At 36.7% G+C, this 15,281-nt stretch overlaps 2 protein-coding genes across 2 annotated transcripts; one reads left to right on the forward strand and one right to left on the reverse strand.

Moving 5' to 3' along the window:
* Window positions 1–3,678: 3,678 nt before the first annotated feature.
* Window positions 3,679–5,701, forward strand: LOC131425221 (uncharacterized). Its single transcript, XM_058586926.1, has 4 exons — window positions 3,679–3,971; window positions 4,027–5,196; window positions 5,246–5,389; window positions 5,448–5,701. The coding sequence occupies exons 1-4, from the start codon at window positions 3,855–3,857 to the stop codon at window positions 5,673–5,675; spliced, it is 1,659 nt and encodes a 552-aa protein (XP_058442909.1). The 5' UTR covers window positions 3,679–3,854; the 3' UTR covers window positions 5,676–5,701.
* LOC131425220 (protein misato) lies at window positions 5,696–7,612 on the reverse strand. Its single transcript, XM_058586925.1, has 3 exons — window positions 7,516–7,612; window positions 5,964–7,459; window positions 5,696–5,910 (listed from the first exon to the last, which is right to left on the reverse strand). Exons 2-3 carry the CDS (start codon window positions 7,426–7,428, stop codon window positions 5,702–5,704), a joined length of 1,674 nt encoding a protein of 557 aa, XP_058442908.1. The 5' UTR covers window positions 7,429–7,459; window positions 7,516–7,612; the 3' UTR covers window positions 5,696–5,701.
* Between the last annotated feature and the right edge of the window lie 7,669 nt (window positions 7,613–15,281).

Genomic DNA, 15,281 nt, shown 5'->3' on the forward strand with positions numbered 1-15,281 from the left:
AAAATTATGTTGATTCGTTAGATACAACAAGAGATATTCACGATCAAAAACTTATCACTCTCTCAGAGGGTAAATTTTGAAAAGGCACCCCATAGTAAAGTAAGTCGTATTCACGACAATACAAGTAAATCAATAAATAAAAAAAACTACTTAAAATCATCAGCCTGGAATGCCAAGCGATAAAGACAGGCTTCCTTAAAATGAGTACTCAGTACCGGTAAATGTTTGATAGTTTTTATAATTGGACATACAAAAAAATCTGGATAAATGATGCGATCATATTCAAGCATTTTCCGTACATATCTTGGAAAAAATTCATTTTTTTTAAATAATGAAAATCCGTAGAATTTTAAAGGTCCGTCCGTAGATCCGTAGAAAAGACAAAAAACCGTAGATCTACGGATAAATCCGTAGGGTTGGCATCGCTGGTTGTGAGATCTGCTGTTTTATACATTGGCTTTAACGATAAGAAGAATACTGGTATAATCACTCCTCATGTTCACTCCGCTAGAACATAATCGCCCTTATTCTGAATAACGTCGTATCGTTTTTTCCCATGTATTTCATTTGTATTCCCCATAACGCAAGCAAAATCAAAGGTAGCTATGATTCGATCGAACCACATTCGATCGAAAAATCAATACGTCGTTATTCAGAATAAGGGCGAATATTGATTCTCAGGACTGAATACTAAGCAAAACGATGTGGTGGCTCGACGAATGAGAGACCTTTTGATACAATTCTTGAACGAATCCAGCGTTCATGTCAAAGTTAATGGACACAATATTTAATAAAAGGGTAATTTGATGTCCAAGTATTTTTCATTTTATCGCTAATTCGTTAATCGAAAATTGATCCTGTCATTATCCTGCTACGAACATTCATCAAACACGACTAAATAATATCACTAGCGGTGAAGCAGGTTATGGACAACCGTTCAAAATTAGTTTATTACTTTCGATAATCCCTAAGGGTTTGCTATTAAATTTTTAAATGTCTTCAGTACAAATAAGTCTTGACATTCAATGACAAACAACCATCCCCGAGGGCTGCTTTTGGAAATTTGTGGGGTCAATTTAAAGTATTTATCTTGGTCATCTCTTTTTCATCCATCTGTTAATTTGTTTATTTGTTTATTTAGGAGCAAGGGAAAAGCCTGCTGGAGCTGAGATTTTGGTTCTCCTTCTCCAGCCGGCATAAAACCTTCTCATCTTTTGTATAAAGAGATAACATTTGACCAAATGATACATAACAAAATCTTTAATTACCCTTATTTAAACTACAAGCTAACTAACAACTATTGATATCGTCTAATTATCCTAACACAGATAACAGATATACAGGCTCACATATGAACTGTGTGTAAAATTTGCTCAATCAGCATGGCGAACACTTGCAGATGTCACCACTATCGACACGAGGTGCCACCACTATTTGGGTGCCGCTTTCACTTGAGACACAAATTTGGATGCAACATTCATTTCTCGCTAGATTTTTGTTTTGCTGTTGATTAAAACGACAAGTTTATTTTTGTTTTATTCCGATCGAATTCTCGTGTGATTTATGCGACATGGTAATAAAATTGTCTTTAACACTTAGGGAAATCGTGTGATAAGTGTTAAAATTGTTGTAGTTGGAATATTTCTACAACAGGCAGGAGGATTTTGTTATCGTTCCGGAACGTAGTGGAACGTTTTGAAAGATCGCGGCGAACAGTCGAGTAGGTGGCAATAGTGTTTCCAACGTATAGCAAATTTGAAATTTACACAGGATTTTGAAAATTTTTGTTCGAGCCTGTATATCTGTTATCTGTGGTATGTGAATTTGCAATTTCGTTTTTTAGCAGACTTTGCAATTATGCCGACTTTTTTGCAGATTTTCGAAATTTTTATAAACAATCGTCCATTTTAATGACGTTTGCTATTACTGTAGGGGTTTCGTTTGGTTTTTTCGCCATACTTCTAAATATTGAGGTCGCTTAGGACTATTTCCAATACGCAGACGTCTAAAATTTCACCTGGCATCGCTACCAGAAAATTGGACAGTTGTTTTAACCCCTTCGGTGTCTGTTGTATTGAAATTAACTACCATTAGAGCCAAAAGAAACATTAATCGGCTGTTGGATTGAGACCAATTGCATTTTCAACTGGTAAAATTCCTTAGCGACAATTGTTATTTCATTGTTCATCGAAAGTATCAACAAATGTATATCTGTCAAAGACGACCAACATTGTAGAGTAGACAAATAGCACAATCGAATAAAGCACGAGGTTTTGAAAACCAAGGCGTCGATTAATACAAAATATAAATGAAAAGGGAACATACTAAGCACAAAATAATCATTACGTACGATTCAGACGATCCGTCTTCTTTTGTCACAGTCAATCTCCGTCACCGGCACCGTCAACAATAATTACATGCATTTTCATGGAGCCATTCACACGTATCGTCACCGTCACGGAACGTCGTGACGGACGGAGCGTGTGAACGTTCCGGTAAAGAAAGTATTAAACTAATTTTGACGGAAGCTGACGTTCCGGTGACGGTGACGGAAGGAGGCGGATCGTCTGAATCGTACATTATGTCAAATAAATAGCACACGATTAAAAAATCCGTGCAAGTTGTAGCCTTAATCTGCCACATACGCATTATCAATATGAATTCATTATGACTGAAGTTTTCTCAATAATAAATAAAAAATTAGTCATTGTAACGGTCAATTTAAAAATTATTTTTTTCTGGCTTGTGGTCTCGAAGGGGTTGAATCGATACGAATGACAGTTTCGCTATCTTTGCGGCATTTTGTCGCTATCTTATCGCATCGCAATCTTTTCTAGCCGACAGTGAAAATCACTATAGCGCTAAGACAAGACCTGACATCTGGGGGGGCTGCTTTTGTTCCAAAATGGACCAGTTTCTGATTGGCTGATTTTGATGTTGCTACCCGCACTTTGTGAAAGGAAAAAACTTTTGCAGGGTACGCGAGCAATGATGCCAAGTATAAAGAAAATCAGAAAACAAGTTTATTAAAATGTATAATTTTAGCTCACAAATGACAATGAAAATTTTCGGAGAATGTTTCACTTTTTTTTAATTTCATTGGTAAAAAATGTTTATAGTGGCAGCACTGTGTAATTAAAATAGGCATCAAGCCGTTTTTCTTTTTAGTGAATTAAAGTGTAACCAAAAAAGATTTGTTAAATTAGTGTAAACTCGAAAGTGTGTTTAGTTTTACGAGAAGAATGAACTGTTGTGTTCCACACTGTGGTCGCACTTAGCAATTCTATCCAAACCTGACTTTTTCCGGTTTCCAAAAGATCCGGTAATACTTCAACAATGGATTCGATTTTGCGTTCAACATGAGATATTTCGTGTTTTGTCATCAAAGCTCAATTAATTGTTTTTAAGCATTAATATATAATAAAGAAATGCATTCAATAAAACATTTTTCATGTTTATTTCAAATCAAAAACCTGAAGTCTAAAAATTGAATGTAATTTTCCTAGCATAGTTATTAAAAAATCTATAAATATGGCTACACTGTAGCCGATACGTTGACATTTATTCCACAGGGCGAAAATGACGAGAAGGATGATTCGGAAGGAAGAATAAGAAGCCAGTTGTCAGGTCTTGTCTTTGCTATAGCGTAATTATAACAACATTAACCAATGCTGCCAGTTAGTCACATTTTCAGTTATTTTAACTTGTCAAAGACGAATAGAATAACAGGCCAGGCTAACTTGTTCATTCGCTGAACCAAACATTGACGGTCCGTTTATATAGGACCTAGGGGTATTATTATATGTATTTGGTTACATCACCGTAAACGCATGCGTAAACTTCGGTAGTGATAAATGTTCATGCGCACAATTACCATAGCTAAGAATTGGCCGAGTAGTATAAGTAGCATTTTTTACACTTGGTTAATTGGAAAAATGCATCGCTTGTCAATAGAATGTATACCAAACGAGGTAAATGGTAAATAACTGGAGTAATTCAATCGTTTTCTGAAAGATATTCGTTTAGATATTCGAGAAAATCATAGCGTATCTAAATATTGAAGACAGAAAAGTTGCGGCTCTTGTCAGTAAACGGTGGGAAAAATTTGCCTTTTCTCGTATTGCACTAACAGATATTTCGTTGGAAATTAATTGTTCCAAACATAGTGCCAGGGATTACTGGAGTGTTCTGGAAAAAAGCTGTCGTGGCTATAAAAATATTGTACTGAAATTTTCGGAGGATGTTGAAAAATACTTACTTAAGATATTGGATAAATTTCAGAGTAGCTTAGAGCATATTACAATTGAACAAGACGTCGATGCTCGTATTTTACGAACGGAAATTTCTCCAGATTATTTTATACAGCTCATGAACAAATTGTTTAACGTAAAGTATCTTCTCATCAAAACAAAACTGGAGATAACTGACGAAGTCGTGGAGAATGTAAAAATTCCTTTATTATTAAAATTGGAAACAATTAGTTTTTATACGCATGGATTGGAGAAAGATTGGATTGATTGGCCTAACATAGCACCTAATTTAAAAAATATCGGTTTTCCACTAGAAGATGGTCAAACAGGGTTTCCTAGTGTAATAGATCACTTTATGAAACAAATTTTACATCTCAGTATTGACGCGCGTTTCATAGAACGTGATCAATTAAAATTTTGCCTACATAGTTTCCCACTTTTGCACAAACTGCGAGTTCTATTTCCCATCAACAATCTACCGGCAAGAAAACATGTTATTCGTTTCATTCAAAGTTGCTCTTTTTTAACTGAGATAAGTTTATTTGATAATTTTATCTGTCGTGAAACTCTTCAAGTCATAGCAAAACATTGTACTCAGATGAGAATCATCAGTCTAGATGCAAACCAAGTTCCTACAGAAATATTCGCCATTCTATCTCAACTTACTTGCTTGAAGCAGTTGATACTGCAAAAGATGACTGTTGATTCGACTATGATTATTATGTCAGGATACTTCACAACTTTAGAGCAACTAACCTGCCTATCAGTACGATTTGACAATCCAGATGCTTTTTTTGAAAATCTTCACAAACGAAGGCCTCGATTATTTGTGCTAGAGCTGTTGGATCGCTTCCGCTTTGGAATTAATAACTTCAATCAAAATGGTGTCGTACAGGCAGTGTGCAAAAATTTAATCAATCTCAGGCAACTATCAGTTGTAGATTGGGTAAGTAAACTTGTTTAAAAACAAACAATTTAACATTTATTTTTTTCAGGCAATACTAGATACTTCCATTTTTAATTGGCTCAGCAAACTAGATAAACTTGTTGAATTGAGACTAAAATGTATCGGAATTAATGCCAATAAAAGCATCATGGCATGTACAACGATTAAAAAAGTAATATTGGATGCAGATTCGGTACGAGTTTACAGAAACATGTTTTAGATTTTGTGAAATAAATTTATCACCGTTGCAGTTGAAACCTACTGATGTTATACCTCCTGTCAATAATCTCCAACTAGAGGAAGTAATTTCAAAAGGATTCCCTTGTTTAAAATCGCTGGAACTCCGTAAAGCATTTTTAGACAAAACAATGTTTTCCGAACTTCAAGTGGAAAAACTTCGAAAATCAATTCCCAGTTGCATATTCTATCGAAAAAATAGATTAAGGATATCTAACACAGACTACGCTGCGCTTATGTAGCACTATAATGAAAAATAAAATTAGTTTCAAATCTCATAATTATCATAATATCGCTCTTTAAGTTCAATTAAACGTTCTAAACTTTCTTTATAATTTTCGGATTCTAAACCATCTTCACCAAAACGTGGAATTTTCGCTATTTTGATGCGGCTGACTTCTTTGTATAGGCTGTCCAATGCGGAGAATAATTCGCCAGACGATTGTATTAGAGATTGAACCGGTGTCGACGTGACTTCTAGCAAATAAAAGGGCCGTTAAAAAAATTCAAGGTACCACGAACCAACTTACTCTGATTTAAACCACGGTTAAAATCGTTTAGATATCCATCTGGCCCAATACATGAAGCAAACAATTCAAACGGAAATGGGGTCTTAAGTTTCATTGGTGTTTGACATGCTGTTACGTGGCTCATACTGGCGTGAAATTGACACTGGTAATAATATTGAAGCATTTCACTCACTGTATCACACCTATATGCAGCCATTCGTTGTTGTCGTTGGGCAGATTTTGACATTGGAGGTCTTTTCAAACGGGCTTTAGAAATTCCACGAACAGTGACAGATTGCACTACATACTTAGAGCCAATCGTGGCATTTGGTGTTAGCTGCCTATAGAATAATCGCTCACTTTTATCCAAAAAGTCAATAAGATCTTCAGAACTTCTCATTGGAAATGGTAACGATAGTCCTGCCGCAGCCATTTTTCGGCCATAAGGAGAGAGCTCACTGCATAAACTAGCTAAGTAATTTTCACTGGAATGATTTTTCAGTCGATATCGTAAGGAGGCAGTATCAAGAAATGTGGCCAATAAGGCAGAAGTGTGATAGAAGTTTGTCTCATCATAAGAAATATTTGGAAAAATACACGGTTTCGCTGTATCTCTCCAGCATTGTTCCATAGTCGAAAGCGGAATAAAAAGTGAACAACGTTCAATCAATTCAGAAAAAGCTAGCGCTATATTAATAACTCTAATGGAGGTACTCATCGTTTCGTCAGCGTTTTTGTAGTTCAACTGTTTCGGAGGAAATACGGGAAATACCAAACTTGCTTTGCCGTATTCATCTTGAATATACTCTAGAGTTTTGATAGCTACACCGGTAAAACCGTCAACACAGTCGAACAAAAGTTGAAAACCTTGGCATTGATCACATTCCTCTACATACTGACGTATTTTATCAGTAAATTGTTCCTGAACATCACACTTTCTCCAAAGTTCCATCCCACTGGTAATGGTATCAAATCGGTGTTCTTCCTTGGAATGGATGTATTCATTTACAATATTAATACTTCTGGGATGGTATCTTGCGTAAGAGAAATCAATCCAATCTTCAACAGAATTAACAAAATCGTAGTCCTTCTCCTGTTCGATAACAGAATTATTTGGTTGTTCCAAATCATGTTGATATGCATTTCTTTCAACATGTTCTTCTTTGACAACTGTTACCTTATTGGGATCCCACAAGACTTCATTAACGATATCCTCCTTGCTGTTTTCACTACTATAATCATTATACAACTGCCCATCTTCTTGCATAAACTTCAATGTTCCTTTCAGGTCAAGTAACAGCATTCTTGGGGTAAACGTAGTTTGACGGTTATTAGTTTGTCCTTCACGATATAGAACATCATGATCAACTTCAGTTTCTTCGGTTTCTGAGTCGTAAGAAAATGATGCTTCTTGAATATTCCACCAATGAGTCCCAACATAGTTTGCATAATTTCCTAACTGAAGTGTGATAATTTCTCGAGACATTCTCTGGATAAGTATAATTAAACTGGTTATTCTAAAAAAAATAAATTTAAAATCAATTTTCTCCGTAAAAAACGATTTGATGCATACATGCACACAAGAACTAAGGTATGAATATAAGTTTATGTCAATACAAAACTGCGATATTTTATAATCAAGATTCTATAAAGTCATTAAATGATATTTTATATTTTTTTTTTTTTTGTTTACAGCTTTTCTCGGCTAAGACCACGTTTGGTCCATCTCGCCGGCCTTCGTGTTATTGTGTTTTGTGAATTTTTCGATGTTGTGTTGGCTTCTTTAGAAAGTTATTCTGGCTTCTTGTAGGAATTGTGTTATTTGTTTAAGTTCTTTTTCATTGTTGTCTGTTAGTATGGCATTTAAAGGTTTTTTATTTTCCAGTACTTTGTAGTAGGATCTGGTTATCATCCATTTCGCGCAATCGTATAGTATATGCTCGATGTTTTCCACCTCTTCACACATATCGCATAGATCATCTGATTCCCATCCCCATTTAAATTTTCGATCTTTTGTATTGCAATGATTAGACCTGATTCGATTTAAGGTAATTTTTTCGTCGGTTGTTAGTTGATTTATTCCTTTTTCGATATACCAAACTTTTCGGCATGGATGTTTTGAAAATTCGAAGTGTTTTATTCCCTTGTAGCCGGAGATGTTTTGGTATTCTGAAATCCAATTTGACCAGATTTCCTCTTTTGCTAATTTTATAGTGTCCCCTAATGTTAGGGTTTCGAAGTTATTTTGTGGATCTGTTGTACTTTGAACTGCAAGTGAGTCCGCTTCGACGTTTCCTCCTATGCCTACGTGGCTGGGGACCCATTGGATGCATATGTCTATATTCATTTGTTGAGCTTTGTATATTGCTTGGAAAATTTCAAGCACTATATGGTTATTGGTAATTATGTTCCGGTTTTCAATCATTTTGCAGGCGCTCTTAGAATCCGTAATAATAACTGCTTTATCATATGTTTTGTCGATGCAAATATTGATTGCGTCTCTTATTGCCATGAGTTCTGCGTTTGTGATGCTCACGTTGGGATTTATTTTACTGGTTTTGCTGGATCTGTCTTGTGGGTCCCATGCTGCGATGGCCACTCCGTTGTTTTTTCGCGATGCATCGGTGTATAATTTTTTGTGCCATCGGTAGTTGGTGGCGATTTCTTGTGTTGCTGTTGCTTTCCATATTTCGCCTGAAACGTTTTCTTTCTTTTCGTTAATTGAAAGATTCGATGTTACCTTGATTCTAGTGTCCTTAAGTAGTTTGGGTTCTTCCATCATTTGGTCTGTGTAGCTTCTCATCTGGTAAAGTACATCTATATGTTTTTCCGCCAAATTCAACATATATGTACCATGGCTTTTTTTACCTTCCATTACACCGTCGATGAATTTTCTGTTAGGGTTTGATCCGTGTTTGTTTTTGATCGTTTCTTTCAGAGCTAGCCATTCTACTCTGCTTTCCATTGGCATTAGTCCGCTGTCCGCCAGCATAACATTCACTGGTGTTGACTTCAAGTATCTCATAGATATTCTAATATACGCGTTTTGGGTGGTTTCAAGTTTTTTCGTGTTTGATTTGGCAGTTGATCCGTAAATTACTGCACCGTATTCGAGTTTGGAGCGGATTATTGCATTGCCAATTTTCAGCAGTGTTTCTGGGCTTGCTGGACTTTTTCTGTTGGAAAGCATTTTCAGCAGATTTAGTCCACTTTTACTTTTGTTAGTTATTTCTTCTATATGTTTTCTATATGATAATCCTCGATCTATGACAAATCCCAAGTGTTTGTGGGTGTTTTGTAATTGTATCTCTTCGTTTTGTATTCGCAGACGAATTTTTGCGTCTTCAATTTGGCTAAAATTGATAGCCACACATTTAGAGGGATTTACCGATAGATTTAGGTCCTGCAATTTCTGCCTGAGTTTTTCCAAGCACCTGTTGGCCTCTCCTGTAACATCAATCCCGTCTGCGGTTACTATCAGAGCCAGGTCGTCAGCAAACTGCATTAGAACTACACCATTTTCTTCTATTATATGTAACTCGGTCGTGTATAGATTAAACAACAGCGGAGAGAGCGGACACCCCTGCGGCAGTCCGATATTTACCTGTTTTGATATTTCACCTATCGTAGTGTTTAGCGTAACTTTCCTTTTTTTTAGGTATTCGTAGAGCCATTCTATTATGTCCCGCGGAATGTTTTTGATTGCAGTGTTGTCAGAAGCTTTTGACAATCTACTGTGTCGAATGCTCGCTCAACGTCCAGAAATATGACGATCGGGTTTTTTTTCGCGGCTTTGGCTTCTTTGATCGAATTTATCAGATGATTTACACAGCTGACCGCTGAGTGGTTCTTTCTGAAGCCGAAAGATTGTTTCGCAAAGAGATGTTTTTCTTCTGCTAAGTTGTATAGACGATCTTTGATGATTGTGTTGATGATTTTTATGAATACATTCATGAGTGCTATACCTCTTTTGCTTGTTATGTCCATTGGGTCTCTGTTCGGTTTTGGTATGAGTATCAATTTGCTTGCTCTCCATTTCTCGGGTATACTCTTCGTTAACCATACATCGTTTAATTGGCAGCAGATTTCGCTCAATATATTTAATTTTAGTCCTTTAAGTATTCTGAACGATATGTTATCTGGACCTGGAGCCGAATGATCTTTTTTCTTGCGTATGACTTTTATGAACTCTTCGTATTTTAGTGGAGTTGAGATTTCATCATTTTCTTCTTGAATGGAATTCGCTGGCAAGATTATCTCTGAGTTGATCTTGCTGTACGATTTCTTCATGAATTTTTCGGCAAACTCGTGGGGTGGAAAGTGTTCAGTTTTTTTTATTTTTTCCTGTAAGGGCTGTATCGAGTCCTCTAATAATGTTCCAAATTTGTCTCGTTGGCGTTGTTTCATTTATTTTTTCCTTGATCTCTCGGTCGTGTTTACGTTTTTCCTTCCTCAGTTTGCTTTTGAATATAGCTCTTGCCCTTTGTAGAGCAATTTGAGTGTGTAGGTTTTTCTGCCGGTTGTGTGACCTTAACATTTTCCGTTTTTCGTCATACGCTTGTTGGATTTCGTCGTTCCACCAACGTTTCAGATAGTTTGCACGCTTGTTTATCAGTGTATATGATGCTTCCTGGATTTTCTCCTCGAAAATCTCTTGCATCTCAACGGGATTGTATATATATTGCGGTTGTATTTCGTTGATTTTGGAGATTGCTTTTTCTACGTTCACTTTCGTGATTTTACCTACGACTACCGGTGCTCTTACCTGAATTTCTATCAGGATACATAGATGTGTGCTACCAAACTCTTCTTGCATTACGTTCCACGTTGAAATTTTTGCTATTTCTCGTGTGGCCAGTGATAGATCAATGGCAGTGGGGGAACAATTCATTCTTGGTGTGGTGGTTGTTTGACCGTCATTTAGTAGTATCATTTTTGAGTTATCTAGCTTATGTGCTATGCTTCTCGCTTTGATGCATGGCCTGGCCAATTCGTCCCATATTGGGTGCCTTGCGTTTAAGTCTCCTGTCAATAGTATTTCTCCTTCCATAGTTTCAAAGTGATCAAACAGGAGTTCAAGTTTTTCAGCTGCTGTTTTTGCTAAGGGCTGATCAGGCGGAACATATATTGAGATTATCGTGAAATTATTGGATAGGTTTCGTGTGCGTATCGCCACCATTTCTAATGGGGATAGGTTTGGTATTTTGACTATTTCAAAGTATATATCTTCGCGGATAAGTAAAGCCACGCCTCCGAAACCTTCGTCTCTACATTTGCTAGCCATCTTGTAGCCTTTGATTTTGTACTGCTCTGTGGGTTTTATCCAAATTTCTTGAATGCTTGCTATTGTTATATTTTCTTTTTTTAGGAACAATGTAAGTTCTTCTCTCGTTTCTACTGGTCTAAAGGATTGTATGTTATGTTGTAGTATACGGATGTTTTCACTCATGATTAGATTCTAGCTCTTCTTGTTCTTCTTCATTATTGTGAATATCTATTGTTTGTTCCTGGGGGTCATTGAACTCGTTTATTATTTCCATAAGAGTAGTGCTAATTTTGATTATCAGGTGCTCATATATAATTTCTGATCCTTCCTTGTTTATTTCATAATTAATCCCAGCCTGTAGTTTCATCAGTTTTGCTATTATTTTTAGATTTTGCCAACATGTTTCAAAACTTTTTAGCATTCTATCCATTTCGCTCGTTCTGTATGGATTGTAATGATTTTTATATTCACCTGCTTTGTCTTGTTTTTTATATGTCAAACCTTTTGTCTTTTTTTCTGGTTTTGGTTGTGTTTGTTTACGTTTCCAGTTTATGTTGCATTGTGTTACCTGAGGTCTATCATGATTGTTTTGCTGTTCTAATTCTGGGAATTCCTCAAGATCTGTAAGCTCGTCAAAGCTATTTCGCGTATGAACAAGTTGTTTGGCTTCTTCGTAAGTTATTTTTTCTTTCAGCATTACAGTGGACAATTCTTCTTGTTTTTTCCTCTCTGGGCAAGTTCTTTCTGTCGCATCGTGGTTACCTTTGCAGTTTATACATTTGACTTCTTCGCAATTTCCTTCGTCGTGTATTGCTCCACATTTCTTGCATTTTTTTTGTCTTCTGCATTTTATCTGTTTATGACCATATCCCCAGCAGTTAGTGCACTGTCGAACTGGAAATATGTACAGTTCTACTTGAAATCGGCATCCGTATAGCTCTACTTTTTGTGGGAATGTTTTTCCTTTGAATGTGATTTTTATGTTCCAAGTTTCCTCTAACAAATTATGCTTATTTCGTTTCATCATTCTTTCAACCTTAATGATTTCTACATCGCTATTTACCTCGTTCATCAGTTCTTCCTCTGTATATTCTAATGGCACTCCCTTTACTAGTCCCGTTGTTTGCTTCCATATCCACGGTACATAATTTTTCAAATTATGCTCGGTGAGATCGGTTTCATTGATTTTTAACGCTTCCTTCTCTGATGGGAATGTAATCTTGAATCGAAATTTCCCTATACCTTGAATGTCGGTGAAGTTTTTCACTCCTTTTCCGCTTAGAATTTTTCCAACGTCAACTGGATGTTTCGGTATGGGTTTCCCGAAGTCTACCGGCTCTAAGAATGCCACGTCTCCTGTGTTCCACTCAATCTGTCGAGGTGGCTCAGCTTTTTTTCCCTTGTCGCTATTTGATCCTAAGTTCTGTTTGATTTTGGGACCCATCCTGTATTGTTTCCTTGTTTGTATTTGTGATTTCCCGCTCATTTTGTTTTGTGTAAACTTTTACACTGTTTATCCGTTAATATACTTTATGTATAGATTTTTATACGGATCCTTCGCTTTTATTTTTCGCGGTTAAATAGATGAATTTTCGAACTATTTTTAGCCTTTCGCATATATTTCTCACTCGCACAGCATACGTGAACTTCGCGAAAACTTCTTCAGATCGTTAACACCGACGCTTTCACTTTGCTGGTTGGCGCGAGAATATTTTATATTTTGATTTAATTTTGACATCATTGTATACAAAGATGCCAGGTCATTTTAAAAAAAATTTAATTAATCGAGAATCAGTATGTGCACTCTTGATGTTAAATTGCTGATCGGAATCATTGTGGTGAGCAACAAAAAAAAATCTCGCTATTTTAAAACGTCTGATAGAAATACATTTTCTCTGTGTTTTCCGTAGCAAATTCAAGACTTTACGGAGCTTATTACCAGTCTGTGTGTTATAATCTGGGCAAAATATCGAAAATCTGTAAAACACACATTAATCTGTGAACCTGGCCTCTCCGGCAGAGTTAAGTACGATTCACACGATCCGGCTTTTTCCGTCACCGTCACCGGAGCGTCAACGTCCGTCACCGTCATTCTGATTCACACCACGATGTAAAATACATGGTGTTCACGTTTTTCTATGTGTTAGTGCGGTTGTCATTTTATTTTGGAATAACAGAGAGACGTGAAGAAGAAAAACATAAACAAATGACGTTCCGGGAGTTGCTTTTATGAAAATATTTAGAGTTGATTCTGTTTGCGAAAATATTAACAGTAAAATGCGGTGTTTTGTTCCGGGATGTTTCAATCGTCGAATTAGAGGAAATGATCTGTCTATTCCATACCATCGAGCATGGAAGAACCCAGTTATTGAAAAAAAACTGGTATATTTTTTGCGGAGTGGAGTACAATAGTGTAAAGAACTGGCGCGTATGTTCTGCACATTTCGGGACCAAAGATTATCAGTCGAGCGAAATGCAGCTTAAATTTTGTGGTTTTCAACGTCGGGTCTTAGAAAAGCATGGTAAGTTCAATATTTTTAATCATCACACGTAATGAGTACACTGATTTTAGCTCAAATTTTCCGAAACGGATTTGGCAGAAGCAAATGGCATTGATCTAGCCAAACTTAGTGGTCCCAACTGTGTGGGTACAAACTAGTATATAATAATCAATGCATAGCAAGCCATGACCATTGTGGTGAGACAACTGCTCAAGGTCCAATAAATCATAGAACAACTTATATCATCATTACACCACGGACTGCTGTACAGGTAAGAAGTGCATCATTCTGGGTGATTCCGTTTCCGTTGCGTAGTTGACTATTCACAATGGCGATCCTTTGCCAGGTGCTGCAATATTTATTGCAGCAAATAGTAAGAACCGCCAGTGATATAATAATGATTTTTGTATTCGGAAAGGAATCACCCAGGAAACAAAAAGAACTGACCTAAGAGATTGCGTAATAGTCAAAATTGAAAAAGGCGGATCATTATGGTCGCGCATTATGAGCGGACAACGAAAGTCGCGCAATAAAGGATCAAAAAAAATTTATCTATCTTTGGAAAAGCGGATCAATAAAATCGCGCATTACAGAGCGGACCAAGAAGGTCGTGCATTTAAATAGAAAAATATATAAGCGGACCGGAAACGTCGCGCACAAAAGAAGCGGGTAACATGGCCGCGCAATGCAGAATAGCGGATTTGATAAATCGCGCATTACTGAGCGGATCGTCAGATCGCGCACATTCATTTCATTAGCTTTGATAGTGACATAATGAATTGTGTTTGCTGTAGTATCAAAACATTGAAAACATCATGAAAATGGGAAATATGTCCGATTGATTGAAAGAATGAGCAGTTTAGATGTAAAACGGTAATCAGTTCGATAAAGAACATTCGATGGAATTCTCAATGTGTCAGCACTTTGGTTTGCGGACAATGCGTTCGAAGTTCGAGTAATTCGCGAGAAGGAAAGAATAATTTTTCGAGCTGTAATAGCTCGGTGGTGTGAGTTTTCAACCAAACAAAAAGAAAAGAAGAAGAAGTACGATAAGGATATGGTGCGTTTAGCAACGTCGTGCACGTCGATTTCGGTTACGAGAACTAATTTTGACAAGGATGTTACAAAATAGATATATACTTCATGAATCGTTGATTTTTCTGTACCAATTCAATAAATAGTTTAGAGTAAATTCACTGGGAAAATACCTACGTCTCTAGTATGAATCCAAGCAACCAAAAATTGCATATTTACTAAGAATATTCACATTCTTGCTACTATAAATTACACACCGAAGAGAACTTATATTTAAAAAAAGAAATCCGTGTAATATTTCTTGCAACTTAGGAAAACACGTAGTTATTTGTTGACCCGGGAACTACAGAACGTTCCCGAGTGACCCGGGAACTACAGAACCTTCCCGAGTGACCCGGGAACTACAGAACCTTCCCGAGTGACCCGGGAACTACAGAACCTTCCCGTTTTTTAGACGTACGAGTAGATCTTTTGACAATTTGAAAGTACAGCACAAGTTCTGCGTAAATTTTCCTGCTACATAGAAGCTGAACGATG

The sequence above is a fragment of the Malaya genurostris genome, chromosome 1 (genome assembly GCF_030247185.1).
Source record: "Malaya genurostris strain Urasoe2022 chromosome 1, Malgen_1.1, whole genome shotgun sequence".
In the NCBI taxonomy this organism is placed as follows: Eukaryota; Metazoa; Arthropoda; class Insecta; order Diptera; family Culicidae; genus Malaya; species Malaya genurostris.

What these genes read in the sequence shown, in the direction of transcription:
- LOC131425221 (XM_058586926.1), top strand. Translation starts at nt 3,855, where the DNA reads ATGTTCATGCGCACAATTACCATAGCTAAGAATTGGCCGAGTAGTATA. An exon ending in AACTATCAGTTGTAGATTGG is followed by an intron (nt 5,197 to 5,245) that starts GTAAGTAAACTT and finishes TATTTTTTTCAG; the next exon opens with GCAATACTAGATACTTCCAT. An exon ending in TAATATTGGATGCAGATTCG is followed by an intron (nt 5,390 to 5,447) that starts GTACGAGTTTAC and finishes TCACCGTTGCAG; the next exon opens with TTGAAACCTACTGATGTTAT.
- LOC131425220 (XM_058586925.1), bottom strand. Translation starts at nt 7,428, where the DNA reads ATGTCTCGAGAAATTATCACACTTCAGTTAGGAAATTATGCAAACTAT. An exon ending in TAACCGTGGTTTAAATCAGA is followed by an intron (nt 5,911 to 5,963) that starts GTAAGTTGGTTC and finishes TTTATTTGCTAG; the next exon opens with AAGTCACGTCGACACCGGTT.